Consider the following 26,469-nt stretch of genomic DNA (forward strand, 5'->3'; position numbering starts at 1 on the left):
AAACAGATTCAAAAAGTCACCCCTAAATTGCACTAATTTAACACATTTTAATCTATCTCTAGGGACTAGATTTGCATAGCCTTGCCCACCTCAAAGTGCTGCCATGGCATAGACCATATTCACACGGTGTCCATTTTAGTCTAATGTCATGCTCAGGGTGAGACGCTCAAATGCAAACCCAAAGTGTTTGTGAATTTAAAGGGACAAAATGGCTCACAGAGATAGTGTAAGGGTAGATGTAAGATGTAATCTCTGTGCTTATACTCCAATGCGTACCATGGTTAGCCAACAGAGAGAAGCTTAACTACTTGGGGAAGAAATTTTAATCAAAAGAGAAAGATCTTCATTGACTGATATTTATGCCTAAACAAACTTAAAGGACAACACAATTTCATACTGTTTTACTTTGTTTATATGTGGTGGACCCTGCCACCTTTCTAGCTTCAAACAGTGTTCTGGACCTTATTTTCCTCTGAGAATAGCTTGTTTATTCATTTACGGAAAAAATAAATATTGTTGAGTTTGTATTTCTTCTCCAAAACTACATAGTGCCTCTTTAATACTGGGAGCTCCTGGTTGACTGGTTAGGTCCATCCTAAAGTACAACAAGGGCCACCAAGACCAGAGCAAACGGCGGAAATCATGCACCTGTCTGCTCCGGAGAGACGCAGTAGCGAACACTAAGGTGGCTCTTCTGTCTCAAGATGAAAAGGAAATACTTTAATCATAAAAAAACATATCCACCTATTGTGATCTTGATATATATATATATATATATATATATATATATATATGTATATATTAAAAGACAAACAATAACTGATTCAGTAAATGGTTGGATAACCAAATCCAATTACAACTTTAACTGAATACATAACCAATAAAATCAGATGCAAAAAAAATTATATAATCATATTTTGAGCAGTGTGATTTAGTTCAGATAGTTAACTGAAGGCTGCAAACACTGCCTGTTGGCTTTACTATATGAGGCACTGTGTGTTTGAGGCATTCCTGGAAGGCTATGTGGACCAGACTGGCAGACTGGGTCGTGATGAGTAACAGCTTACCGCAAAGGGAATGAGGGGCTGGTGTGTGGGCTGCATGGGTGGTGTCGTCTGTGTGTGTGTAATCATACTTATGTGCGTTAGGAGAGCTGACATTTTTTTTTCACGTCGTTCAGAACATGAATTAAAGCTGTTTCTTCCAGCATTTCTATCGGCCTGAAGTGTCCTCGAGCGGCAAAGCAGAGTATCAGTGAGGTCACAGTGACATAGACGAGTCCTTCGTTAGACGTCAGAGTTTCGGAGCAGAGAGAGGTGGGCTCGAAAAAGAGACAAGGACTTTCATTCAGCGACTCCATGTGTCCCTACAGTGCCGTCTTTCAACGTGCACTTCTCACTCTTTCTCTTCAGCTCTCCAGCTTTTGACCGGATCTTGTCCCTTACTTCAGAGAAATGTAGGAAAAGCAACTCACCGTAAAACATTCATATTATTCAATCACAAGTATTACTGATTGAGTCCAAAAGAGTCCGTACACGCTCACATCAGCGCCATCAACAGCACTTGTTGTCCACCTCAAAGCAGCTACTGGTCCTAGCATTGCTTGGTGGTGAGAGATGGACAGCCAGCATGCAGCAGACACACAGCAGCCGGCCTCAAAGCTTTATTACACTGAGAGAGAGAGGAGAGCAATGATAAGACCCGGCCTTTACACAGACTGATAGAGTAGGGCACACACACACACACATCACATGCTCGGCACACACACACACACATAAATACAAGCATGTATTTGTGAGAGATTTGTTTGAGTGCCAAGACTAAATGTTCAACCTTTATCAGGAAAATTCATTAAAGCAGAAAGGTCAGAATAAAACTAGTTCCAATACCTGGATGTTATCCAACAGCTTAGAGGATGATTTTAAAGATCCCCTCCACACATGTATTGAGGCAAACATAAAAATGTGTGTCCGACATTGATTTTGTAGGGGAAAAAAGTATAATTACCACATTAAAATCCTTAAAGTGGCACCTACTCCTTTTTCCTCATCAAAATACAGAATAAATGAGTATGGACACATTTTTAATTAACTGCTGGCCTTAAGAGGTCTTCTACTTCGCTGTAAAGTCTATTATCAGTATATATGCACTGGAGGCTTCAAATTTCCCACATCATACTTGTGTATGTTTATTATTGGACCAGTATCGGTTTCCAAACTACTTGTGATGTCATAAACAACGCTCAAAGGCCCGCCTCTTGAAATCTGACCTTCAACTAGAAAATGCTTTCCTGCCGAAAATGCAGTGTGAATGCTGAAATTGCAGTAATTTCACCGTCTTGCCAACTGTCTGGGTTTTAATTGGTGATCTTTCAGTCTAGTGTATGGACCTAAGCTCTATGCTCTAATCACTTGTGGGCTCTAACCCACATTTGAAAAGTTAATAAGTACATTTCATGATCCGTTTTGGTCCTCAAAGTTTTGTGAATGAGGCCCAATAAGTTCTCCTTGGACCCGATCTTGCCAAAAGCCTCTTTCTGTGACCAACATATAACGTTATATGTATCCAAGCGGTTGGGCGATCTCAAGCCATATATTGTCCTTGACTTGGTTGTTTAGGTAGTCCTTGTAGTGTTTGTCATACAGTGTTGGATGCTGTGAGACCAAACTGATAAGGTTTTCTCCCATTTTGACCTGGACATCAGCGAAAACAAAGGATTATATTGGTCAAACATATATTTCTGCAGGCAGAAATCTGCTGACATCAGGCTACATCTGAATAGTTTTTCCCCCAGCACAAATTTTCCGGACCTCACGATAATAAGAACCCATAAAATCAGTTTTCATACATTTCCGTGTTAATTTTTCCGTCGTAACTTGCAAAGAGATCCCATCTGTGTTTGGTATGCAAAGGCTTTTAAAGAAAACATAATTTAAACCACTTGGCTGGCAGTTCTAACGAGTAAGAGTGTGTTATCTTGTGACCTGTAACCACTCGACTAGGAGCAGCGCTGGCACGACTGAAGGCATTAACATTTATAAAGGACAGGGGTTGTAATTACTAAACACATTTTTAAACTAGCAGGCATCAACCATGTCTATGCATTTGTGAAGTTTTTTAAATACGTTAGAAATGTTTCTTAAAGCGAGGAGATGAGGAGTCAAACCCCTTAAAAATGTACACTTTCAACATTTCATGTGAAAACAGCCTTCTAGAAACTCTGCATACATCCTACACTGTGAAGCTCAAACATTCATCTGGAGGAACAAGAAGAAAACACATTTGAATTGAAAATCTTGAATTTAAAAAAATACTAGGCTATCATGGAATATTAAATATTGAGATACTGAGTAAAAATCCCCATGCAGATGTTAAAGCCAATATTAAACTCACTGTAAGAATATCCAACATGTTTTGTCCCCCTACCCGAGCCATGTCTGTTGAAGAGACTTAGGGCAGAAGTTGCGGTGTTTACCACCCAGTTCCACACCCGCTCTCTCCTCATTGTTCCTGCTGTTGTCCGAGTCCAGCTCAGACAGGTGGGATCAGCACCCATTATGTTCTTTAAGACTCCTGCACACACACAAAAGAACATTAGTCTGCAGGTAAGAGAGCTTGCTAAGCAGATACCCACACATTGGATGAAGACGCACACATGAAGCACAGGAGTGGTTATCCTCCCCACTGCCTTACGAGATCAAATAAAAAAGATTTAAGTCTGCATGTTCTCCTATGTGGGCTGTTTCTTTGTGCTCCAGTTTTATGTGTTTCACAGACATGTAACTTAAGAGGACTGGATGCTCTAATACCTGTGATAGTCTGGTTACCTGCTCAGTGTTCACACAGCCTTTAAACCATGCATTGTTAGCTGAGATTAGCTCCACCCGGCCCACGACACTGATAAGGGAATAAATGGTAAGTTATACAAATTGATACATAAATGTCTATTGGTTTTATTTTCAGTCAACATTTAAGAGGGAGACATAATCTTTAAGGTAGTGTGTACAGGTTGAAAGTATATTAACTCAACAGCATTGTCACTGAGTGTGTGCTTACACTGGCAGTGAATACAGACCCTTACACCCATCTAGTGGTTAAAGGAACAACTGCAGTCTTCCCCTAAAGTCAATGCAAAGCAGATGATCCATTCTCTCTTAAATAAATATTCTTGACTGGTGCCCCTGTAGAGTCTGGACATAATAATTTTAAAACCTGTACAATATAAGGCAAAAGTATTTATTAATAGCAATAGTACTTTTACCAGCAAGTCCCATTGAGATAAAAAAAAATCTCTTTTACAAGAGAGAGCAGGCCAGAGTAGCAGCAGTACAGTCACAACACATTAAAATGCCACATATAAAACACAATAATACAGAACAGCTATTCAAACACAGTGCGCCCCTGAGGAAAAACAACCACATGCCTCCTTCACCATATTCCTGATGATGCCCTTTTAATTAATTGGCTTATGCTAACAAGTTTAATTTTAGATCTCTTCGTAAGAAATTCCATGATCCAGGTGCATAGTATGAAAATACAGTTTTTCCCAAATCTGTTAAAACCAGGTGTAGATTAAGAATCAACCACTTGAAGGAGCGTAGCTGGTAACTCTCAGAGCTAAGACAGAGAGGGGTACAGAGGTAAATTGGAAGGTTACCCAGTATCATAATTAAATATACCAGTGCTGTGTCTGTGAAAAGTCAGTGACGTTCAACCAAACAAAAAATGTGGAGGCACAGGTGGCACCAGGACGGGGGCATGCTCCTCATGGATGCCCCTATGGTAGATTATGGTATAGATGATAAAGTGCCCTCTAGGGTGCCCTAGCAGTGGACAAAACGTGGTGAAATGCATTTCGTGACTGGAAATATGTCATGAATTTCTGCGCGATGGTGCCCCACCGCATACTGCTGGTGGCTTATCATTTTTTTCGCCCCTGGCCCTCAAACATGAGAGTGAGAAAGCATAGAATCCAGGGAAATCAAACAAAATCGAGGCAGCATTGCCAAATACAAAACATCTGTCATAATAAACCAAAAAGCAGAATACTCTCTCTTGTTTATCAAAATAAGAGAAATAATATCACAGAGGTTTCATAAAAATAACATGGATTTTTCTTAAAAGACTATAGCCTATAAGTGATATCATAAATAAATAAATAAATGTGACAAAAATATAATTAAATGTAAAAGTTGGCATTAATAAATGTATGAAATTTGACATAAATAGATGTTTTTGCTTTAATTTCCCTTTGTATTTATTTACCTCTGTATTAATTCAAGTATGTATTTACAATCCCATGTAATTTTCCTTTTAATTTAATAATGTATCCACTTTTATTCATGTATTTATTTATTTATTTATGATTTTGGCAGCTTGAGTCCTCCATATAAGAGTTCTGTAAGGACCTTACAGAACTCTTATATGGAGGACTGGACCATGGACTGCAACAAAACATGGCAGCAATGGACCTTTACAGTGTTAAGACAAGCAAGTCCTCTGGAGACACGACTGGTGTTTTCTTACTTTAAACACTTTTAAGATTATTTACTACCATCACTGTGACCGATCACACTCCGGTACAGTAGATGTCAGCATGCAGGCTTCCGTAGGCGTTGCAATCATGTTGACGAAGAAGAGAAGCGGAACGGAAGTGTCAGCTCTTGTTTTTCCCGGACTACAAAAAAGGCGTGCAGGCGGTTTCCTTCAAAACATTATGGCGTCGAGACGAAAAACAACAGTGCCAAGTAGTTTAAAAAGTGTCTCCACTGACGCTAAAAGGTAGTGCTCATTGTATTTTTGTCTATCTTCAACGCGACTGTCGTGTATTTCTCAAATTTCTGGCCAGTTTGTTTTTATGAGAATTAGACGTAGAGACGACCCAGTCAAAGTCTTTTTAGTTAACACGCTATTTTATCTTTTATTTAGCAGTAACTTCATCTTTTTATACTACTAGACCAGCCATTATGCCAATAAGTAGGTTATAAAAGCAAGTAAATGTACACGCCTCTTGTGTTCTTGTGATTTGTGACATCTTGACAGTAGCTAAGCTAACTGTATAGCTTAGCTCCAGGGTTCCGCTCCTCCTCTAAATAAATCAAAGGTTCTTGTTTCTACATTTTTTAAGTTGACGGCTCATTTCTGTTTGTTTTCAGCTCGAAAAGCGTGAACAATGCTACTAAAGCAAACAACAGTGGAGCTGGGAAGAAAAGTGTCAAACGTAAGTATTCGTATAGGTTTACGAAACTAGTCTGAATGTAATGAACACATAATGTTAATATAACATAATGTAACATGACACATACCTGTCTCTCAGAAGTTCATCTACAGGATGACCTTTTGGCAGTGATGAAATGTAACTAAGTACATTTACTCAAGTACTGTACTTTGTACTTCTGCTTCTTCTATTTTATATGAATATTTATTATGAAAATTCAGCGTTTCTTTTCAATAGCTTCCATGTCATGTGACCCAGTGACTCCAAACTAATCCTCCAAACTAAAAACTGGTTTTTATTCTGTTTTGTGCCGTCACCCTGAAAGCTATGAAATATTTCATGCATGTTTTTAAATGTGCTCATCATGTAAATGTACTCATCTTGACTTGCTTCTAATATGAATTATGCATTGATATGTTGAATTAGGGCAAACTAAGTTTAATCATTTTCATTTTTTATTTCTTTATTAATATCTCAATCAATCTTTAGCATCTGGGACTATTGTCAAGTCTCGATATATGCAGGCTGCTGAGAAGACATCTCTTTCAAAGGTAATGCTATTTCCTGTGTTTTTCTGTTTTCACCTAACATACATAAATAAAATATCAAAATGCTTAGTTAAATAATGATAATATCGCCCTCTTTTGTTTGTGCAGCTCGCATGTCTTAAAATAAGAGCTGCTGTAAATCCCCTCCACACTTTATCTGGTCATATACTGCCCCCTATGTTCCCCCTAAATTCTGGCCATATTTTAAAAATTACACTTGTAACGTTGTTGTTGTTTTTCCTTGTCATACTTTTGCTGTTACACATTTGCACAGAGTAATTCGCTGACAAATGAGTCTATGGCTGCGCCGCAGAGGCCTTCCTCACCAAAACCCAGTGGTGTCAAACCAAAGGTGGGCACTCCACCAAGACGCTCATTGGCCCCACAGGCTCTAGCAGCATGTAAGTATTTCCTAAAGTGTTCATTGTGAATGTGCATTCTCACAATTGTTTATGATAGGAAACTGCATTTCTCACTTTGATAATGTAAATTTAAATCAAATGAGTATGGTAATTGTCGTATACTCTACCAGCAATTATATTAACCTCCAAGTACTGATCTTCTTTAAAATGACTTTATTTTCATAATGGCTACAGTTTATTGTTGATACTTGGATTGTGTATGATTATAGCTATTATCTTCCTTACAGCAAGGATGTCATGTGACACTGAACCGTCACTGCTTGGGAGAAGTATTCTACAATCCACTTTCTCAGATGGACACTGCCATCGACCAGATTTTGATATTTCAGTTATTAAAGGTAAACTGATTTAAAGCCCTGTGATGATAGCTATTATTTACTAATGTGGTTGTCCTTTAACAGCTAACTTTAAAAAAAAAAAAATCTATTTCTCTTAGATAAAACAGTGATTGAAAAAGCAGTTGAACCTGAGAGAAATCCAGAGAATGAGAAGAGGCAACTTGAGATGCATACATTCCTCCTGGCCTACCTCACAGCTAAAGTAAGTCTCTCAATGTATCTGATGTGCTGGAAACAGTGAATTTTTAAATAAAACACTATGAATAGCTTTTAGTGACTTGTCCACTGTGCTCTGTGGGGAATAAACATGTCTTCATGCTGTGAATGATCTGACTCCATCTTTTTAATGTTTGATTTAAGATGGAGAGCAATACTGCGAAGCTCAAGGCCGAGGCCGAGGCAAGGATCCTGCAGGAGATGGAGGAAGAAGAGGCATTGCATAATGAGGTTCAGGAGAAGAAGCGCCAGTACCTCCTCATGGAGAAGGAAAGGCTAGTGAATGAGATGCTGGATTTGCAGGTCAGGAGTCAACCTTCTTTGTAGTGACCTTTTTAAAATGTGGCCCGTTTTAAAAATTCTCCTAGCATTTAGAAAGAGCTATAATTTAGCTTTTCTAATTTGATAATAATGTCCGATCAAAAAAAATCTGTTTAAAAATGTGTTTTTTGAAAAGTATTTTAAATGTAAAAATGCATGATTCTGACTAATATTTATATTTTTATCAGATTGCTGCACTGACCCCTGTGGCTGAAGCTGCCAAGCAGTTCACAAAAGACTACAAGTCTTTTGCCACAGCTGTTGACACCACCCGACATGAGCTGCCTGTCAAGAATTTCTACATTGACGGGGACAGAAGGGAATTTCTAGGTTGTTATTACTATGTTTAAAAGTTCATTGAAAAGTTAAAGTTACGCAGAACTGAACATGGTAAAAGTAATCAGGACTGTGTGTCACTGCAAACATAAGATAACAATTTAAAAAAAATAATCTGATACTTTCTCTGACATTGGTAAATTCTAATTAGTGCATGGAAAATATCTGATATTACCTTTTTTCATCACAGTCCTGTCCCCTTCAAAACAGTATACAAATATAGAAATCTCTAATGTAGATAGCCAGCATTATCCTGACTATGGCAGACTTTGGTGTTTGCTCCTGGATTTTAAGGATTTGTTACATAAGCTGATTGCAATTAGAATAATCTCTCTGCATTATTATTGTACCAGTGTATGCTCTTGTAAACACCAAATGACACATATTTTATGTATTTTGCTGGAACTGATGATAAATGTTATGTTAATCATAGCCACCTGTATCTTATCTCCATCCATTTTAGATAAAGCTGAGGCTTGCCTGAAGGAGAGTGAGAAGTTGCTGGTGGAGTGCACAGAGGGTGATTATAAAGACAACAGCACTTCTCTTGAGTGCCTAAGGGAAATGAAAATGACATCAAAGGATATCAGTCAGCAAGTATCAGGGTAGGTGCACATATAAATAAACCTAGTAAAGCTGTGAATATATTATCTGCTCTGTGTTTCACTGCATGACTGCTTTTTCATAACTGCTCATGACAATGTGTGCGTTTTTTTTGCATATATATGGCTGAAAAATAATTATACCTTGGCAAGTATTCAGTGGCACCTAAAATGCATCCTGAGTGACAAGGCTGGACTTGTGCTTAAAAAGTGGCGTTTCTCTTTTCTTAGGGCATTTTCAGAGCTGCTGGAGATGTCATCATTGGTCTGCCGCCACACAATCCATGTCCAGCAGTCCACAGAGGAAGAACGGCTTGGCACTGCCAGAACCCAAGAGCTCTATTGTCTCAAACAGTGAAGGATCACCATACAGCATGGGATACACAGTACATGCACTTTGCATACCTCTCCACCCCAGATTTCCCCCAGTTTGGATTTATTTGTGCCATGTTTGTTTTTGTTTTTTTATGTAAACTGTCAGAAATGTTTTCAGCATCTCTGTTATGAAATATTGCAAGTGTTGAACAATGACTGACACTGTTTTGTAGCTGCAACATTGTTAATGAAATACAATAAAAAAAAATGAAAATATAAATGAACCGTCAACATGGGCATTTTATTGAGAAGCAGTAATATGCAGCAAGGTGGTATTCTACTTTTATGTTGTGTTAAACGCAGCTGCTAAAAACACCTAAATCTGAATGGATTTTACATAACCAATTCATGAGAACAGTTTTAAGAGTTGTTCATGAACAAGTTTCTTGTTACAAAAATATTCCTGATGTTTTGCATCCAGATCTACGGAAGCCCTAAAGGGCCATGCATTCATACATTTTATTTTCTCTGTTTTCCCGTGACAATGAGTTAATTTCATTTGTTTTCTCGAAATCTCAAGTTATTATCTCGAAATAACAACTGCCGTTTTCCCGAGATAACGGGATAATTTTCTCGACATCTCGAGATAATGAAACTTCGTTTTCCTGAGATAACGATATAATTAATTTGAGATCTCGAGATAATGACTGTGATATGATAGGCCTGAGATTTCCATCACACACACGCATGTTGACCAATGGGTTCTTGAACACTACTGTAGGTATGTCTATTTCTCCATTTGTTTTGTGTGTTTATGCTTTCTATACTAAATTAGTTTTTGATGAGATGAATGAATGTTACAGCTCAAGATCTCAAATTAATTATATTGTTATCTCGGGAAAACAAAGTTTTGTTATCTCGAGAAAATTATCCCGTTATCTCGGGAAAACGGCAGTTGTTATTTCGAGATAATAACTCGAGATCTCGAGAAAATTATCTCGTTATCTTGGGAAAACGGCAGTTGTTATTTCGAGCTAATAACTCGAGATCTCGAGAAAACAAATGAAATTAACTCGTTATCACAGGAAAACGGAGGAAATAAAATGTATGAATGCATGGCCCTTTAGGGCTTCCGTACAGATCCCTGAATTATCCCCTGACAAATTAACAAAAATGTCAACAAATTAACAAAAATGTCCACAAATACACAGTGTTAAATGGGGAATGTGTAGTTTTGGAGAAGAAATTCAAACTCAGAATTTTATTCAAACTCAGAAGAATATGTTTTTGCCATAACTGAATAAACAAGCTGTTTTCAGAGGAAAATAAGGTCCCCAGAACACTGTTAGAAAGGTGGCAGGGCCTGCCACATATAAACAAAGTAAAACAGTATGAAATTGTGTTGTTCTTTAAGACCAGTTTGTTTATTCAGTCATGAAAACAAAGGGTTTGTTTCGGCATTTAAAAAATTAGTCAATGAAGATCTTTCTCTTCCGTTTAAAATTTCTTCCCCAAAATTAAATAGTGCACCTTTTAAAGAAAGTATGAAAAAAATCCCTTCATCCGGGTCCACACCAAAAGTTAATGGGGTGATTTTTGAGACTCATCCTCCATCTAAGTTTCATGGATATTCATTTAATAGTTTTTGTGTAATCCTGTTGACAAACCAACCAACAAACAAACAGACGGGTGAAAATTTAACATCTACGGAAGCCCTAAAGGGCCATGCATTCATACATTTTATTTCCTCCGTTTTCCTGTGATAACAAGTTAATTTCATTTGTTTTCTCGAGATCTCGAGTTATTATCTCGAAATAACAACTGCCGTTTTCCCGAGATAACGAGATAATTTTCTCGAGATCTCGAGATAACGAAACTTTGTTTTCCCGAGATAACGATATAATTAATTCGAGATCTTGAGTTAACAAAACGATAGTGTAGTATATTAAATCATTGCAGGAACCATCATTCAGTGTAGCAATGTCAGAGGAGCAGGAGCGTATCGATCACCACGTCACATATGTTTTCAATCAAGGCCTGACACAGGCTGAAATAGCATTATGCCTTGCTATTACAGATAATATACACATTAGTGTGCGTAATCTAAAAAGATGGTTAGCAAGGCTTCAGCTATATCGGCGGCGCAATCTAAGTGAGCCTGATGTCGTCATTAACTACATAGCTGACCAGCTATGTAGTTAATGAGGAGATCTCGAATTAATTATATCGTTATCTCGGGAAAACAAAGTTTCGTTATCTCGAGATCTCGAGAAAATTATCTCGTTATCTCGGGAAAACGGCAGTTGTTATTTCGAGATAATAACTCGAGATCTCGAGAAAACAAATGAAATTAACTCCTTATCACGGGAAAACGGAGGAAATAAAATGTATGAATGCATGGCCCTTTAGGGCTTCCGTAAACATCCCTGGCAGAGGTTATACATTTAATGATCTGATATAGACGCAGTGTTAAGTCCAGTTCTGAGTTTTCTTCTGTTCCCAGTTTGTGTCTTTGTGTGTGTGTATATATATATATATATATATATATATATATATATGTATATATATATATATATATATATATATATGTATATATATATATATATATATATATATATATATATATATATATATATATATGTATATATATATATATATATATATATATATATATATATATATATATATATATACATATATATAACAGACAGACACAAACTGATGATAGTGTAATGTTTGGAGATTTTGGAGACAAAATTTCAACTTCAACTGTTGTAAACCATCGCGGCCTGTTCCGGATGTGACGTTACACCAAAACAACAATGACGCATTTTTATTGGACGACGCTGGAAAGTGACGACCGGTCTGTTCTTTCAGACCAATGAACCGCAGGAGAGCTCCTCGACGCATGTAAGGACAAGGGATTTATTTCACATATATCTAACATTTCGTAGAAAATGGCTTCCCAAGTGAGCTTTTTTGTCGTATATTGTCGTTTTTCTTTGTGTAACTTGAGTATTGTTCGACTACATAAACGCTATTCGCACGTTAGCTCTCGTTGGTAGCTAGCTAACTGTCGTAGCTAGCTATGACCATACACATGTCTATGTTTATGACTACTAGACATTAGCCTGGCAGTGAACTCACCACAACAACAAGCCTCTAACACCTATGTTATAGTGGATACCAGCTACAAACTAGCAACTGGTTAAAAGTTGGTAACGTGTCCTCTGTTTAATCACTTCAGAAAATACAGCAAACAAATCAAAGAGACCTGACAGAGCTAGCATGACACCTATTACACTGTTTTTCAGATTCAGTTTTGTTTATGGAAGATATGAAATAACTTAATATTGACTTAACATAGATATGAGATACGATATGACTTTATTGATTACTCATTTCACTTTGTATAACCAAGAAGAAGGACAATTGCACTGTGTAACTGCACCCATATATGTAATAAACACATTGTGTGTAGTTGTATACTAAATAGAGTCTGTAAGAATAAATGTAATTGCACAGAGACATTAGATTGCACAGGAAGCAAACAGGAAATTGCACAGCAAATATGAGGGATGTGCTGCATGCATATATATATACTTAGAATAGAATATATATTGTGCAAGGTAGCTTGAAGTTCAAGCAGTGGGTTATGGTGGTTTATAGTGACAGAGAGACTTATCGTACATTTTGAAAGAACAAAGTGCAACTAACTTCAAAGATCACGAAGGTTCATAGGTAGTGGTACATGCTTAAAGGGGCACTATGTAGTTTTGGAGAAGAATTCAAACTCAGAATTTTAATATTAACAATATTAATGCGGTAATAATACAAAACTACAACAGTATGAAAGTGTGTTGTCCTTTAACGTTAGTTTGTTTATTCAGTCATGAAAACAAAGAGAGTTTGTTTTGTTTAGTTTGTTTAGGCATAAAATAACAATCAGTCAATGAAGATCTTTGTCTTCTGATTAAAATTTCCTCCACAAAACTATATAGTGCACCTTTAAGCTCATGTGAAAATTTCTGTGTCTTTATGTGTCAATCAGTGATCTACTGAAAGAACAGGAGGTTAGGAAAAATGTGATTTGCATTCTGTAAACTAAGATAAAGGTAACTATTAAATTAAGCTTGTGTTAAATTAATTAATAACTTAATTAAAAATGTAACCGTACCCAGGTAAAGCAGAATGGAGTATGTAAAAGCAGTCATGTGTCAGTTGGTACAGGTTGTCAGCTGTCAAGGAGGGCCACCACACAAGAGAAGAAGCAGTGCTCCTGAATGTTTATTGTATCTGATCCTTAACAGAATTAATTTTCCACTAATAACCAACCTGTTTCCCTCAAACAGCTCTCATTCTCAGAGGAGAGATGCACCAACTGGAGGATACTGTAGACAGAGGAGTCAAGAGCAATGGCGAGGCCAAGACAAAGCACAGGTGAGAGAGGAGGAGGATGAGAAACGTCAGCAGCAAGGGAAAGAGACAGTGCCCCGGGGGGCCTGCCATACCATGTGCCCTGCTCGCGAGCTGCGGGACCGTGAGGCACAGAACCGCCTTCACCGTTTTGAGGTGGTGGCGGGCATGGAGAAAGTTCGACGGCCCAGGGGAGACCCCTTGCGTGCAGTCAAAGAGTATTCCAGACCAGCAGCTGGGAAAGACTCGACGAACCCCTATGACCTCCGTCCACCTGCTGTGTTACTGAAAACTGTGTGTTACCTCATTGATGACATCGCTGCCTCCCCTCACCTGCATCCTTGGACTGAGGCTAGTAGTATTTACATATCATTTTCCCAGTCACCAAGTTTTCATAACTCATATATTACAGAAATAGTTTGCTTAAAATCTAATTTTTTGGCATTATCTACACACCTTTAATGACAGTTGAAACATCACTTCACACCAGAACAGCTTCATATCCAGGAGCCTATTCTTCAGAGTACCAAAAAGGGCATAACATGAACATACAGCAGTGGGCAAATAGTAGGTTTTTGGATGCACGGTGCAATTGTTAATTGAACAACACTTCTTTTACATAGCACTACCTGTGTGTAGTGTATCATGGTGCCTAACAAACTGACAGATTTTTCAGTGGCAACAGAATTTGCATAAATATCAGAGACACTGAAGTAAGAATTTATGGATCTAGGATGAATTGTAGTAAAATTGATCCTGACATGGCTAATTAGTTACTAAGAACTAAGAACCCTGTACCATTGAAGTTGCAATCATGAATACACATAAATACAACTCTTCACAATGTATATCTTTTTCTTAAAGAGTAACTTGTCTTCCAGGTGTACAGCTTTGTCTTTGATCGACTGCGTGGAGTGAAGCAGGACATGATCATCCAGAGGGTGTCTGGGTTGGACTGTGTGGCCATTTTGGAGCGGACGGTGCGTTTCCTCATCTATGCCTCTTATCGGCTATGTGGTGAGCCCCTGCGGCTGTACGACCCACGAATCAACGACACACACCTACAAGAGAACCTGAGCTGGCTGTTGGATTGCTACGCAACTGGAACAGGATCACATCCTAACCAGGAAGAGTTCCAGGCTCTTGGTCTCCTATACAACTTAGGTTGGTTTTCTTGTTTAATAATAGCTTCGTACTTGAAAAACATTTTGCGTTTATGTATTTGCATGCATGTCGAGGCATCATATAAATTATAGAAAAATATGTAATAATCATTAACAACAAAGAGTGTAGCCACAGTCAGTGGTTTTCACATAGAACAAGGAGATTTTGTTCACATTATACTTTAAAGGGGCACTATGAAGTTTTGGAGAAGAAATTCAAACTCAGAATTTTAATATTTACAATATTAATGAGGTAATAATACAAACTCAGAAGTATTTATTTTGTACATAACTGAGGGAAAAAACAGAACACTGTTTGGAACTAGAAAGGTGGCAGGGTCTGCCACATATAAACAAAGTAAAATAGTATGAAATTGTGTTGTCCTTTAAGATTAACTTGTTTAGTCAGTTTATTAAGTCACAAAAACGAATAAAGTTTGTTTACTTAGTTTGTTTAGGCGTAAAAAAAATCAGTCAATGAAGATCTTTCTCTTCTGATTAAAATGTTTTCCCCAAAACTACATAGTGCTGCTTTAAGGCAGGTGAACTTGAGTCTGAGTTATATGAAGAGTAAAAAAAAAAAAGGGTGGTCACCTGAAAGATGTCCATCTAACATGATTAGGATAATTTTTTCATGCTTGTTTTCTTTCCTTCGTCTCCCCCAGGTTCAGCTCGAGCCTCGCAGCACATCATGGAGCTCCCTGAGCGGCTCCGCAGCTCCCCTGCCGTCACACTCGCTCTGTCCATCAACAGAGCTTTCCTGGAGCGAAACCCTGTACGTTTGCTCCGATTGGCTCAGAGGTTGAACTTTATGCAGAGCTGTGCTCTACACCGTCACCTGGTGGCCTGCCGCAGAGATTTGCTGCTAATATACAGCCACGGATACAGCAGCCGCAACTGTCGCTTTCCTCTTGACAGACTTGCTCAGCTTTTGTCCTTAGACACTTTGCCCGCAGCCCATCTCTGTCAGGCGTATGGACTGGAGGTGAACCAGGAGAACCAAGTGGTTTTCTCCAAAGCTGGGTTTGCGGAGCCTGCACAAGGAGACCTGCACTGCAATCTGTATCACAACATAGTGGCTGAGAAACAAAGAGACCTCACCATTGGGAACATCATTCACGGTTGCGCTTGAGACAAATGTAAAGAGCAAATCAGCAATACAGCTAATGTGAGGCTCTATTTGTATTGTAAGGGAAATGATCATATTGCTTTTGTCACTCCATGGGTAGACAACAGTGCAGCTGCTCTGTCATGTGGTTTAATCTTTGTATTTCTTTTATTGTGGATTTGAGCCTCAGAGTTTCCTTCAATGATGTCCAAAGCCAGTACGTTTTCCCAATGAAATTCTTTAGATCAATCATGTTCAACACAGGGGTCGGGGTTGTCGTTAAGCTAAGGGTCTGCCGTGCTTTTCCTGAGAGAGACCGAGCTCAGAAAACGTCTTCCCTCTTGGTTCTGGATGTGCTTGTTCATCATCATGCACTTGCTGCCTGATTTACTTTAAGATGTGAATAACTGTTACGTTGTTACTAGTCAAATGTTTTTTTAATGTCATACTGTATTTCAGAAAACCTGCTGTGAAACAGTGTTCAATCATTTTTATCAATGCAGTACCTCAGATTTCAATAAATTTTTCTACATTAAATGTTTTGGTTCTTTTATCTCAACTTTGCTGCATTTAAACTCATTTGCCACTTGAGGGCAGCAGATATCTGTAAAGGGGGGACCTCCTCCTCAATGCACTCCAATAAGTAGGAGAAAAGTAAGTGAATAAAATTGAGATAATCCTGTTTAAAGTGTTTATTTTGTGTTTTTCTTTTTTACCCTGTGCTTTCCAGTTTGGCAGTCTTGTGTTGTTTTCCAAGGAAGGAAACTAACTGTGGCTGGAAGTGAGCTGAGGCAGAAGTATGTGAAATGTGCAGGTTATTTAAAAAAGGTCTGAGCTGCAGCAGGCTCCTCACACACACACACACACACACACACACACACACACACACTGGGGTTAGTCATGCTCTCGCAGCACAGAAGTGAGAGGAGGTATTGAAGTGAATGGAGCGCAGACTGACGCCGATCGCCTCCCGGAAAGAAGAGAGGGGGGAAAAAAAGAAACAGATCCACCGACTTGAAAGAGATCACCAGGAACAATCGGGGAAGCGAGAAGTTGCAGGGATTTTTTTTTTCTCTCCCTCCATGTCAAACATTGCTTTACAGTGACATTTGCGAGCTTGAAGTGGGAGGACGCTCACAATTTGTAATGCTGAAATATGAGAGAACGGAACCGGGGCGGGTGAAGGCACATGGGAGAGGACTGTCCGTGTACTCTGGGCTCTAAGAGAAAAAAAAAGAAAAAAAAAAAAAACACACACACACACGGTTTGCTTGGAACAGGATTTGACGAAGTGGGATGATTACAAAAAAGTTGATCTTTGGTTCCGGACGAAGCTCTGCGCGCCTATCACGCCAAGCAAGCAACCTCAATGGATAGATAGACTGAGAGGGCTGCAGACACAGACTGTTCAAGTTTCATTTAACTTTTTCATCAGAGTTGGAAGATCCGACCTCCTTCAAGAGAGAGAGAGAGAGAGAGGAGGGGAGGGGGAGCCGATAATCCAGCATTATCTCGGTTACTGAGGCCAAAATGTTGCGGTTGTCTCTGACAGCTTTGAGTCTTTCATGGACTTTGTTCATCTGCAACGTGAGCAGAGCTTATGCACAAGAAAGACTGTAAGTAGCCTGTGTTTGCATGCCTTGTCTCTGAAGTGGAGTGGAGGTGCTTTAACCTCACTGCAAGCACTTCCGAGGCTCACTATGGAGAATGTAATCATTTTAAAACACTGAAGTCAGACAAGTCAGTGTACGTGCAAAGTAGCTTTTTGTGGCAAAGCATCAGTAATATTTGATATCCTGTTTTTGATTGTGTGTGAATACATGTGTCGTTACAGATGATGACATTGCACTGAGTTTATCATTCACTGATGTAGTGATATGTTGAGAGATAACCTGCACTGCAGCTTTCAGAAAGGTTTTCTAATGCCAATTTAAAGGTGTCTGCTTTATTTTACCCCTTCATTACCAGGGGATTTAGAGGTAAAGTGGAATTTTGCCATCCACCAGCTGCTTCAGAGCTAAATCTGACCTTAAGAGTTGAGATTTTTATAGTATAAAGTTCAGGGAAGAGGGATTGGTTGCAGCTCTGGCAGAAACTGCTGTCAAATACAGGCTTGATTCACAAAAGAGAGCTTAAATCTATCATTAAGTTGTAAATCACTGAGGGTGAAATTTGGGCAAAAAAAAAAAGAAAGAAAAAAAAGTCAAAGGCTAAGAGCATAAAATCATGTGACTGGACTAAAAAGAACTGACTGCTAAAAGACTGTTTAAAAAATCCTAATCAGGCACTGAGCAGCTCTCAGCTGAGGAAGAAAGTTGGGTGAAAACAATGAGAACTTGAGTACATCAAGCCATGTGACTGAAATAAGCATGGTCTCCACCACCTGATCCAGGCTCATCCAAGAGCTGGTTAAACTCACTGTAGATCAAACGCGCAGAGTCAATTTCCTCGTATTATCTTCCTTCTCCCGAAGCCTTATTTTCCAGGGGATTTTCTCATGACTTTCTCTCTCAGGAACTGCAGATGCCTCCGGCTGTAATGCTGTAGTACTGTAATGCCAACCACCTGATCCTTCTCTCAGGCATGCAATTGGGTTTGTGCTCAAGGCTTTGCTCACTCCTAATTTGTGTGATCTTCGGTTAAGTTTTCAGGGGGCGAGTCGGCCTATTTGCCTTAGAAATTAGAGTTGAAATGACCCGGTCAGGTCTGGTCCAGGTACATCAGCGCTCTTCTGCTTTAGTTATCACAAGAGCACTTATTATTCTATCTTTGTTACCTGAGAGATGGAGCCCCTCTGCGCCAGATGGCATATTCTTTCATCCTTATAAAACTTTAAATTGGGCTCTTCTTCTCCACACTGTTGATAAGCATCAAAGAATGACCTTTGCTCTGTGACCTCAGCGACAGGCTCCTTCCTTCAATTAAATGTCAGAGCGACTGCGTGGAATCTCAGTTGTTACTTTTTCAAAACAGACGCCAAGGTTCTGTCAGAGGTGCCGGACCACCCAGCGAGCAGAAAGCTCATTGGCTGACAGGTAACTGTGTCCCTGGTAACCAGTGCAATTAAACCTGATCTCTCTGCGCAGATCCATGTGGAATGCCCCTGTTTGTATGTTGTGTGTCAGGGAGAAACACGACTTCTTAACTCAGGATCAGGAGTGGGAAGTGGTCTCAGTGCACCTAAACGCGGAGCAGTGATGCCCTTCATGTTATTGCATATGTTGGCCTCTGTCCTCCTTGTGTCTCTTTGTTCTCTGACCTTTGACCTCTTACTTTATCTCCTGCCACCACCTCTCCTTCTGCTTTGCCACTTCTACTTTTTCTCCTCCTCTGTGTACTCTCACCCCCTCTGCTCTCTTCTCCCAGGGGCTACTTGGTCGCCGCACCCTCCGTGTTCCGAGCAGGCGTGGAGGAGAGCGTGAGCGTAACCATCTTCAATGCGAAAGCAGAAACGCGCGTCCAGGTGCAGCTGTCGGTGAAGGGACAGACGGTCGCCCACAGCCACGGCTCGGTTCTCGGTGAGAACAAATTCTGAAGCTAAGGTTACGTTGGCACAGTGCATCACTTACTTGCACTAACAAGTTGAGCTATGAGACACCCACCCCCCTCCCTTTTGTGTGATTTATTCAAAGGATGTTGAGATCACACATAGATTGAAGTACACACATAACGTAACGATGATCCTGCTGCCCTCACTGTGAGCTCCTGACCAGCTCTGCTTTTTCATAGACATTATCTTTGATTGGAGGCATCAGCTCAGCCCACCCCCACCAGCCACTTAGTGTATACAGTGTGTGATTTGTTTGACAGCACCGTTAATAGATGGTGCTTGCTCTACCTCACAGTGGCACTGAGACAGGCTACAGCTGGATTTCCTGCTAACCCAGGGTGAACTCAGCCACAGTGTAGCAGCTCTTACTGGATATTAATCGCATTATACAGATGTTCATACAGATTTAATCACATTCATTACCTCTCTCTGTTTCTGTTTCAGACAAAGGCACCATCAAACTGAAGGTGAGTCTACGACTGTGTGTTTGTTTGCGTTTTGTTTCCTACAGTGTGCGCACGCCGCTTTCTGTTTAGCGGTGACAGCTGCACAGTAGTGAGAGCCTCTTGTCCGCTGTGTGCACATTCCTCAGGCAACATGCAAATCAACACTAACGTTATTTGTAATGCAACATCTGTCTCTGCTCATTCATTGGGAATAAGGTAACAGCCTCAATGTAATATGCAACAGCTGTTGACATGCATGTATGGTCCGCCGCCCCCGAAGGCTGGAATAGATCAATCTAGTGTACACAACTCGAATCTTCCCCTCTGTCTCTCCCCTCCCTGTAACCTCCACCCTCATTCTCGTGAAATACAGTCATGTGTAGCGTGATGTGTTATAGCTCGGCATCTTCCTCTGCGGTTCTTTTCTCAAGCTGTAACTTTTGTTCCACGAGAAAGCTCAATCAAGGTGAATGATTTCAAGTTGTGTACAACATTTCAGAAGCCCTCCCCGTTTTGACCTCATTTTCTTTCCAGTAAATCCAGCACTGATCCTCTTTGTGTTTGTGTATTTGCCACTAGGTTCCCTCTGGGCTAAGAGGCCAGGCACATCTGAAGGTGTGGGGGAACCGTCACCTCACGGAGGGAGGCTACATCTTCCACAACTACACCACCGTCACAGTGGAGAGCAAGGGCACGGCCGTCTTCATCCAGACCGACAAGCCCGTCTACAAACCCAAACATAAAGGTTCCCTCATAGTGCGCCTGGTAGTTAAACAGTTAAACCTCAATTCTCTGCATTTCTGCGCAGAAATGCAGAGAATTGAGGTTCATGAATGTGATTGATGAGCCAAAAGTTGTTGACGCTGAAAACCAAAGATGGTAATAATTGCTGTGGTTGTGTGATTTTTGATCCTGGCAGTATTTTTAATCCATCAAATGAATTCAGGCAGTCAATTTAATCAATACGGCCGAGTAAAAGTTTTTTAGAAATTGGTCTGTGATAGACCAGAAATTGATTAATCTGATAAGAACTTTATGGAACTCTAGATGTTGTCTATATGCATGAAGAACCTCCCGTTAAACCTGCTGTATTTAACAATGCTGTGTTTCTTTCTCTGCTTTTAGTGCTCATCAATGTCTACACAGTCACCCCCGACCTGAGGCCAGTAAATGACAAGGTAATTCAAAATGTATCTCATGTTAAAACCAATGAAGGTACACCCTTCAAACACATGCCTAAAAACCTATAAACATTACACGCCACTCACAAAAACAATAAAGAATCGGTTAATAACCTTTAGTCAAACTGAATGTGAGGATTTGTGGCAAAAAAAATAAATCTGAATGACCAGATCTCTGCTTATACATTCACCTATTTTCCATGTCACCTCTGCAATAGAGCGACATAATATTTAGCACGAACATACTTTTCCATCTCTAATTGCTGGGATTAGGAGGAGAAACCCAGCCTCCCGTGAGTGCAGAGTAATGTACAGTTACCTATTTACAGAAGCCAAGCTCGAGTCATTCCTCTTGGAATGTCAGCAATGGCTCCAAATATACTGTGCAACTGTGCAGACAGACGGTTTATTGATGTTTGCAGCTATAAAGGTCTGCTGCTGGTAAAACGCAATACTCACTTTCACAGATGGATGATTGTTGGATAAGGAAGGAGTGGGGAGAAGCGTTGGGAAGAGAGGGATAGGATCGTCTACAGTTTGTGTCTGATTCATTACATCTTGTGCTTTTTTTTTTCTTTATGTTTTTTTTGCAGATCGAGGCGTATGTTTTGGTGAGTGGAAGCTGGTGGGACCACCCAGGGGGACAGTGGCAATTTTAGTTCCCAGCCCGGTCGGAGATTACAGAGCAGAAGTCAGGGCAGCTCACCTAGATAACAGGGTGCTCTTTGGAACAGTAGAAGGATAAACAACATAAAAGGAACCTCTTCTCTTCTCTTCTCTTCTCTTCTCTTCTCTTCTCTTCTCTTCTCTTGTCCTTTCTTCTCTTCTCTTCTCTTCTCTTCTCTTCTCTTCTCTTCTCTTCTCTTCTCTTCTCTTCTCTTCTCTTCTCTTCTCCTCTCTTCTCTTCTCTTCTCTTCTCTTCTCTTCTCCTCTCTTCTCTTCTCTTCTCTTCTCTTCTCTTCTCTTCTCTTCTCTTCTCTTCTCTTCTCGTTTCGCAGATCTTGAGACGTTTCTAGGTCAAAAACAACCTAATTACTTCTTCATAAGAGGCTTAGGGAAGCCCATACATGACTTGTAGTTAATGTAAGGCACATCAATGTTGCACACAGCTTGCCCTGCACTGCTCTTTCCCCACCCACATGCCCACAGACACACCTGGCGGAGATCTACACTCTTCTAGTTTACTACTTTTTTTTTTTTTTTTACCTGCAACCAGCGAATCACCTGAGGAAAAGCTGTAAAAGTATTTTGACAGCTATCTGAGAGAGGAGCCAGGTCTCTGGGTCAAGTTCAGTTCAAGGACTGTTAGACCTGTCTTAACAATTGCCATATATGAGATTCCCTTTGAACATACAGTAGTTTGAAACTTAAAGGGCAACTCCACCGATTTTACAAATTAAAGTGTGTTCTCGGGTCTTGGGGAGTACTGCTTCATATGTGGAAAAAGTAGTATAAAGCCTTTTTGTGGCTCCAGAAATGTAATCTAATAAATTGCCTCCAGTAATGCCATTTGGTGGCTGAGTTGCATTGTGGGTAATGTAGGCACCAGGTTTTGAAGAATGTGTGGAATAAAAGAGGCGATATCTCTGATTCTGCTGTATCATTTGTCCATAATGAGTCCAACAATGCAAACTTGCTTTTCAAAACCTGGTGCCTACACTACCCACAATGCAACTTAGCCACTGAGTGGCATCTCTGGAGACAATTTATCAGATTACATGCAGCTTCCTCTGGAGCCATAAAAGGCTTTGTACTACTACTTATATTCTACTTTTTCACATGTACAGTAGTACTCCCCAAGACCTGTAAACACACTTGGTGGAGTGGTGGATTTACCCTTTAAATGTAGAATGTGTAATCTTAACAGTGGCTTTTGAACTATGATCCCTCAGGATCCAAGAGGATCCAGGATGGTCCAGTGGAAAGGTCTTAAATCCATCTGCTGTGGTGAGCCACGTCTTCTGTATTATATTTGCATCATCACTGTGCAGACTGAGTTCATAAAGTTTGCACATGTACTGTAATTATATGCCTGTTCCTTTCATTCAGTTTTCTGTAATTGTCCTATCAGGATTGTATAATGTTAGTCACGTCAAGCAGACAGGCATCGAAGGTGAAACTACATTTCTCTGTCCTTTAGGCGTCGTGAACATGAGCTTCCCTCTGTCGGACCAGCCGGTGTTTGGAGAGTGGTTTATCTTCGTGGAGGCGCAGGGCCACACCTATAACATGTCGTTTGAAGTGCAGAAATATGGTGAGGCCATGCACATACAGTACAAGGGAGTTTGGCACAACAGTTTATAGCATTTGTTATCGAGTTTATTTTATTTTATTCTTGCATTTAAGCTGGTTAAAGGAGCAGTATGCGAGAATTGGCCAGTTGTTGTTGTCATACTTAAAACAAATAGGGGCCAGCATATCACTAGAGCTACACTTTTTGACTGGGAAACAATTTTTACATTACGTTGCATGTACCAGTGATATAATTTGCCTTAAAATAGATTTGTTTTGTGTGTGTGTGATTGGCACTCTCAGAAATAGATGATTTCATAAAATTGGTATCGAAAAAAGTATTGTTCAAGAACAGTTATCGAAGTGTCGGTATCGGTAAAAGATAAAGTTTTTCTTACTAACCAACCAGATTTTTTTGAAGGGGTTGCGACTGGTTGAGAGCCACTGCTTTAGAGACAAAAAGAGGAGCAAGTTAATTATTTAATGCACCAGAAAGGCTACTAATACGGAGCACAAATATGACAAAAAATACACCAAAAAGTAGAAAATGTAGTGATATTGTGTTACCTTCCTCACAGTGATGCCCAAGTTTGAGTTGGTGATCGATCCGCCGCGCTATGTCCATGATCTGAACTCATGCGAGCAAGCAACTGTCAGGGCCAAGTAAGTCACCTGAAACTCAGCATAGAATACATCTAAATATCTTTATCTTCTTGATTCACTGACCTTTGCTGCCTTGTAGAGGCCTGACGTGTCGATTTTGTACAGGTATACCTTTGGGAAGCCAGTGGCAGGGAAGCTGACAGTGAATATGACAGTGAATGGAGTGGGCTACTACCGTCATGAGATGGGCCATCCTGTGATTAAAACCATGGAGGTCAGTCTATTTATTCCTTGCTACTATGCTCCTGTGTATAACTTTAGCAGCTGACGATTAAGGCGGGCGTTGAAATAAAATGGTTGATTGCATCATTTGAATTGTTTGAATTTGAATTGAACCATCTCTAAGTACTATTATTATCATACATACATTGTACATAATTATTATTATGGGTGCACCCCGGCACTAGAATTATGTTCCACCCGTTCGCAGTACCAGATCTCTCCTCTGCTGTTCTCAGATCAAAGGCTCTGCAAACTTCAGCCTGTGTGTGAAGGACATGATGCCCTTGGATGTAGCCGATCACTTCAGGGGCTCTGTGAGCATTTGGGCGTCAGTGACGAGTGTAGACGGGAGCAGGCAAACCACATTTGACGATTCAACACCCGTCCATAAGCAGCTCATCGACATCAAGTACTCCAAGGACACACGCAAGCAGTTCAAGCCTGGTCTGCCTTACAAAGGGAAGGTGAGGCAGCAAAATGTAGCTGTTGATACTGTATGTAATACTACATACTGTTACAATTATCATCTGACAGGTGTTGTTGATTCATATTTACACTATTGGCTGCTTTTTGTAATTTCCCATCTGCTGTTTGTCAACCCTCTCCCTCTCCCCTGCAGATTGAGGTGACCTACCCTGACGGGAGTCCGGCTAATGGGGTGAGGGTGCGTGTCAAAGCAGAGCTGACCCCCAAGGACAACGTCTACACCAGCGAACTGATCTCCAAGGACGGCCAGGCCACCTTTGAGATCCCCTCCATCCCTACTGCTGCCCAGTATGTCTGGTTGGAGGTCAGTGGCTCTAGTAGCACGAGCAAGAAGGTCCTTCCAAGCAAATCTTATGTAAACTTAAAACGTTTTATTTTTTTGTTTGACATAGACCAAGGTGACATCCATTGACGGCAAGACAGTAGGAGACCAGTACCTGCCCAGCTACCTGTCTATCAGTAGCTGGTACTCCCCCAGTAGGTGTCACATCCAGATTCAGAGCCCCAGCGCCCCACTCAAGGTAAACGCTGCCTAAATTTCCAGGCAAATTCCTTTGAGTGTACTGTAAGTTCAGCATCATTTTAGTTGTTTTATGATCAAGCCTCATTTTGGACGATCACAGTGTCCTCAGTAACATACGGCATAATGTCAGCATAATTTCATCCCTCTGTGTGTGCAGGTTGGCCAAGAAGCAGAAGTCGCTCTCAAATCCACCTGCCCCTGTAACTTCACCCTGCACTACGAGGTGACATCCAGGGGGAACATCATCGAGTCAGGCCAACAATCAGCCAACCTGACAGCCTCGCACAGAGGAAAAAGGGCTACAGTCACCTTTGACAAGAACATTCACACTACCAACCTGCCGCCTTCTGCCTCGGGTAAGTATGTTTTTACCACTGATTTAATTTAATCGATTAAGGATGAACAGAAAACCTATAGAGAGAGTGTACTCCAGTCCTTTTAGGATGTCTGTTGTGTTTTTTGTCACAATAACTGCTTTTGTTGGATAATATATTGTTTGATAAATAATTGCAATAAACAATAGTATTGTCATATTAGGACAATTATATGCCACAAAGGTAACACTCTATAATACCCATTGTTAATAAATGGTAAATTTATAGTTAATTCAACTTTATTAGATAGTTATGTCACTGTAAACAACCAATGAAATGATTTAAAAACATTTATAAAGCAATTCATTACTGTAAAGGTGTATTTTATGGGTGCACTGTTTGAAGCTAGAAAGGTGGCAGGGTCCGCCAGATATAAACAAAGTAAAACAGTATGAAATTGTGTTGTCCATAGCACCCCTTTAACAGTGAAATAACTATTAACTAAGTTTGATTAACTATACATTTATATTTTAAATTATTATTTTTATAATTTATAGTGTTACCTTCAGTGGCATAAAATGGTCTTAAAATGACAAAAAATATTGTTTATCACAATTATTTCTGTCACAATATATCGTCCGACAGCACTCCAGGTGAATCTTAAAAAATATCTAGATGAAAACAAGACAAGGAGAACAATAAAAAAACACTGAAGTGCTGCACCCATGTCTTATAATGGCAGAGAAAAACCTGCTGTTTAGTCCTGATTATGTTAGATAAAGTGTTGGTAACATTGTTTTGTAAACAAACAAGTGTATAAACACAAAGAGCATTATTGAGGTCAGATAGG

General features: G+C 39.9%; 3 protein-coding genes across 3 annotated transcripts in view; all 3 read left to right on the forward strand.

Annotated features, from left to right (window-relative positions):
- Positions 1–5,671: 5,671 nt before the first annotated feature.
- Positions 5,672–9,599, forward strand: LOC141005115 (HAUS augmin-like complex subunit 8). Its single transcript, XM_073476875.1, has 10 exons — positions 5,672–5,781; positions 6,156–6,220; positions 6,707–6,768; positions 7,040–7,166; positions 7,415–7,525; positions 7,624–7,727; positions 7,886–8,044; positions 8,251–8,392; positions 8,862–9,003; positions 9,232–9,599. The coding sequence occupies exons 1-10, from the start codon at positions 5,717–5,719 to the stop codon at positions 9,356–9,358; spliced, it is 1,104 nt and encodes a 367-aa protein (XP_073332976.1). The 5' UTR covers positions 5,672–5,716; the 3' UTR covers positions 9,359–9,599.
- A 2,585-nt stretch (positions 9,600–12,184) lies between these two features.
- Positions 12,185–16,684, forward strand: sac3d1 (SAC3 domain containing 1). The gene is made up of 4 exons (XM_073476554.1): positions 12,185–12,225; positions 13,668–14,082; positions 14,613–14,895; positions 15,560–16,684. The coding sequence occupies exons 1-4, from the start codon at positions 12,197–12,199 to the stop codon at positions 16,024–16,026; spliced, it is 1,194 nt and encodes a 397-aa protein (XP_073332655.1). The 5' UTR covers positions 12,185–12,196; the 3' UTR covers positions 16,027–16,684.
- An 848-nt stretch (positions 16,685–17,532) lies between these two features.
- cpamd8 (C3 and PZP like alpha-2-macroglobulin domain containing 8) overlaps positions 17,533–26,469 on the forward strand; it is a 44,631-nt gene continuing 35,694 nt past the window's right edge. Inside the window, exons 1-14 of the mRNA XM_073476561.1 lie at positions 17,533–17,618; positions 19,369–19,520; positions 19,997–20,019; positions 20,578–20,743; positions 21,124–21,176; positions 21,773–21,790; positions 23,072–23,126; positions 23,320–23,433; positions 23,990–24,074; positions 24,180–24,288; positions 24,533–24,760; positions 24,916–25,086; positions 25,175–25,303; positions 25,463–25,661. Coding sequence (XP_073332662.1) covers positions 17,533–17,618; positions 19,369–19,520; positions 19,997–20,019; positions 20,578–20,743; positions 21,124–21,176; positions 21,773–21,790; positions 23,072–23,126; positions 23,320–23,433; positions 23,990–24,074; positions 24,180–24,288; positions 24,533–24,760; positions 24,916–25,086; positions 25,175–25,303; positions 25,463–25,661 — 1,588 coding nt within the window. The remainder of the gene's footprint in view (positions 17,619–19,368; positions 19,521–19,996; positions 20,020–20,577; positions 20,744–21,123; positions 21,177–21,772; positions 21,791–23,071; positions 23,127–23,319; positions 23,434–23,989; positions 24,075–24,179; positions 24,289–24,532; positions 24,761–24,915; positions 25,087–25,174; positions 25,304–25,462; positions 25,662–26,469) is intronic.

Source organism: Pagrus major, chromosome 11 (assembly GCF_040436345.1).
Source record: "Pagrus major chromosome 11, Pma_NU_1.0".
Classification (NCBI taxonomy): domain Eukaryota; kingdom Metazoa; phylum Chordata; class Actinopteri; order Spariformes; family Sparidae; genus Pagrus; species Pagrus major.

Coding starts and splice junctions, on each gene's coding strand:
- sac3d1 (XM_073476554.1), top strand. CDS start 12,197: ATGAACCGCAGGAGAGCTCCTCGACGCAT. Junction 14,083..14,612: donor ACCTGCATCCTTGGACTGAG/GCTAGTAGTATT, acceptor CTTGTCTTCCAG/GTGTACAGCTTTGTCTTTGA. Junction 14,896..15,559: donor TGGTCTCCTATACAACTTAG/GTTGGTTTTCTT, acceptor CGTCTCCCCCAG/GTTCAGCTCGAGCCTCGCAG.
- LOC141005115 (XM_073476875.1), top strand. CDS start 5,717: ATGGCGTCGAGACGAAAAACAACAGTGCCAAGTAGTTTAAAAAGTGTC. Junction 7,167..7,414: donor CCCACAGGCTCTAGCAGCAT/GTAAGTATTTCC, acceptor TCTTCCTTACAG/CAAGGATGTCATGTGACACT. Junction 7,728..7,885: donor TGGCCTACCTCACAGCTAAA/GTAAGTCTCTCA, acceptor GTTTGATTTAAG/ATGGAGAGCAATACTGCGAA.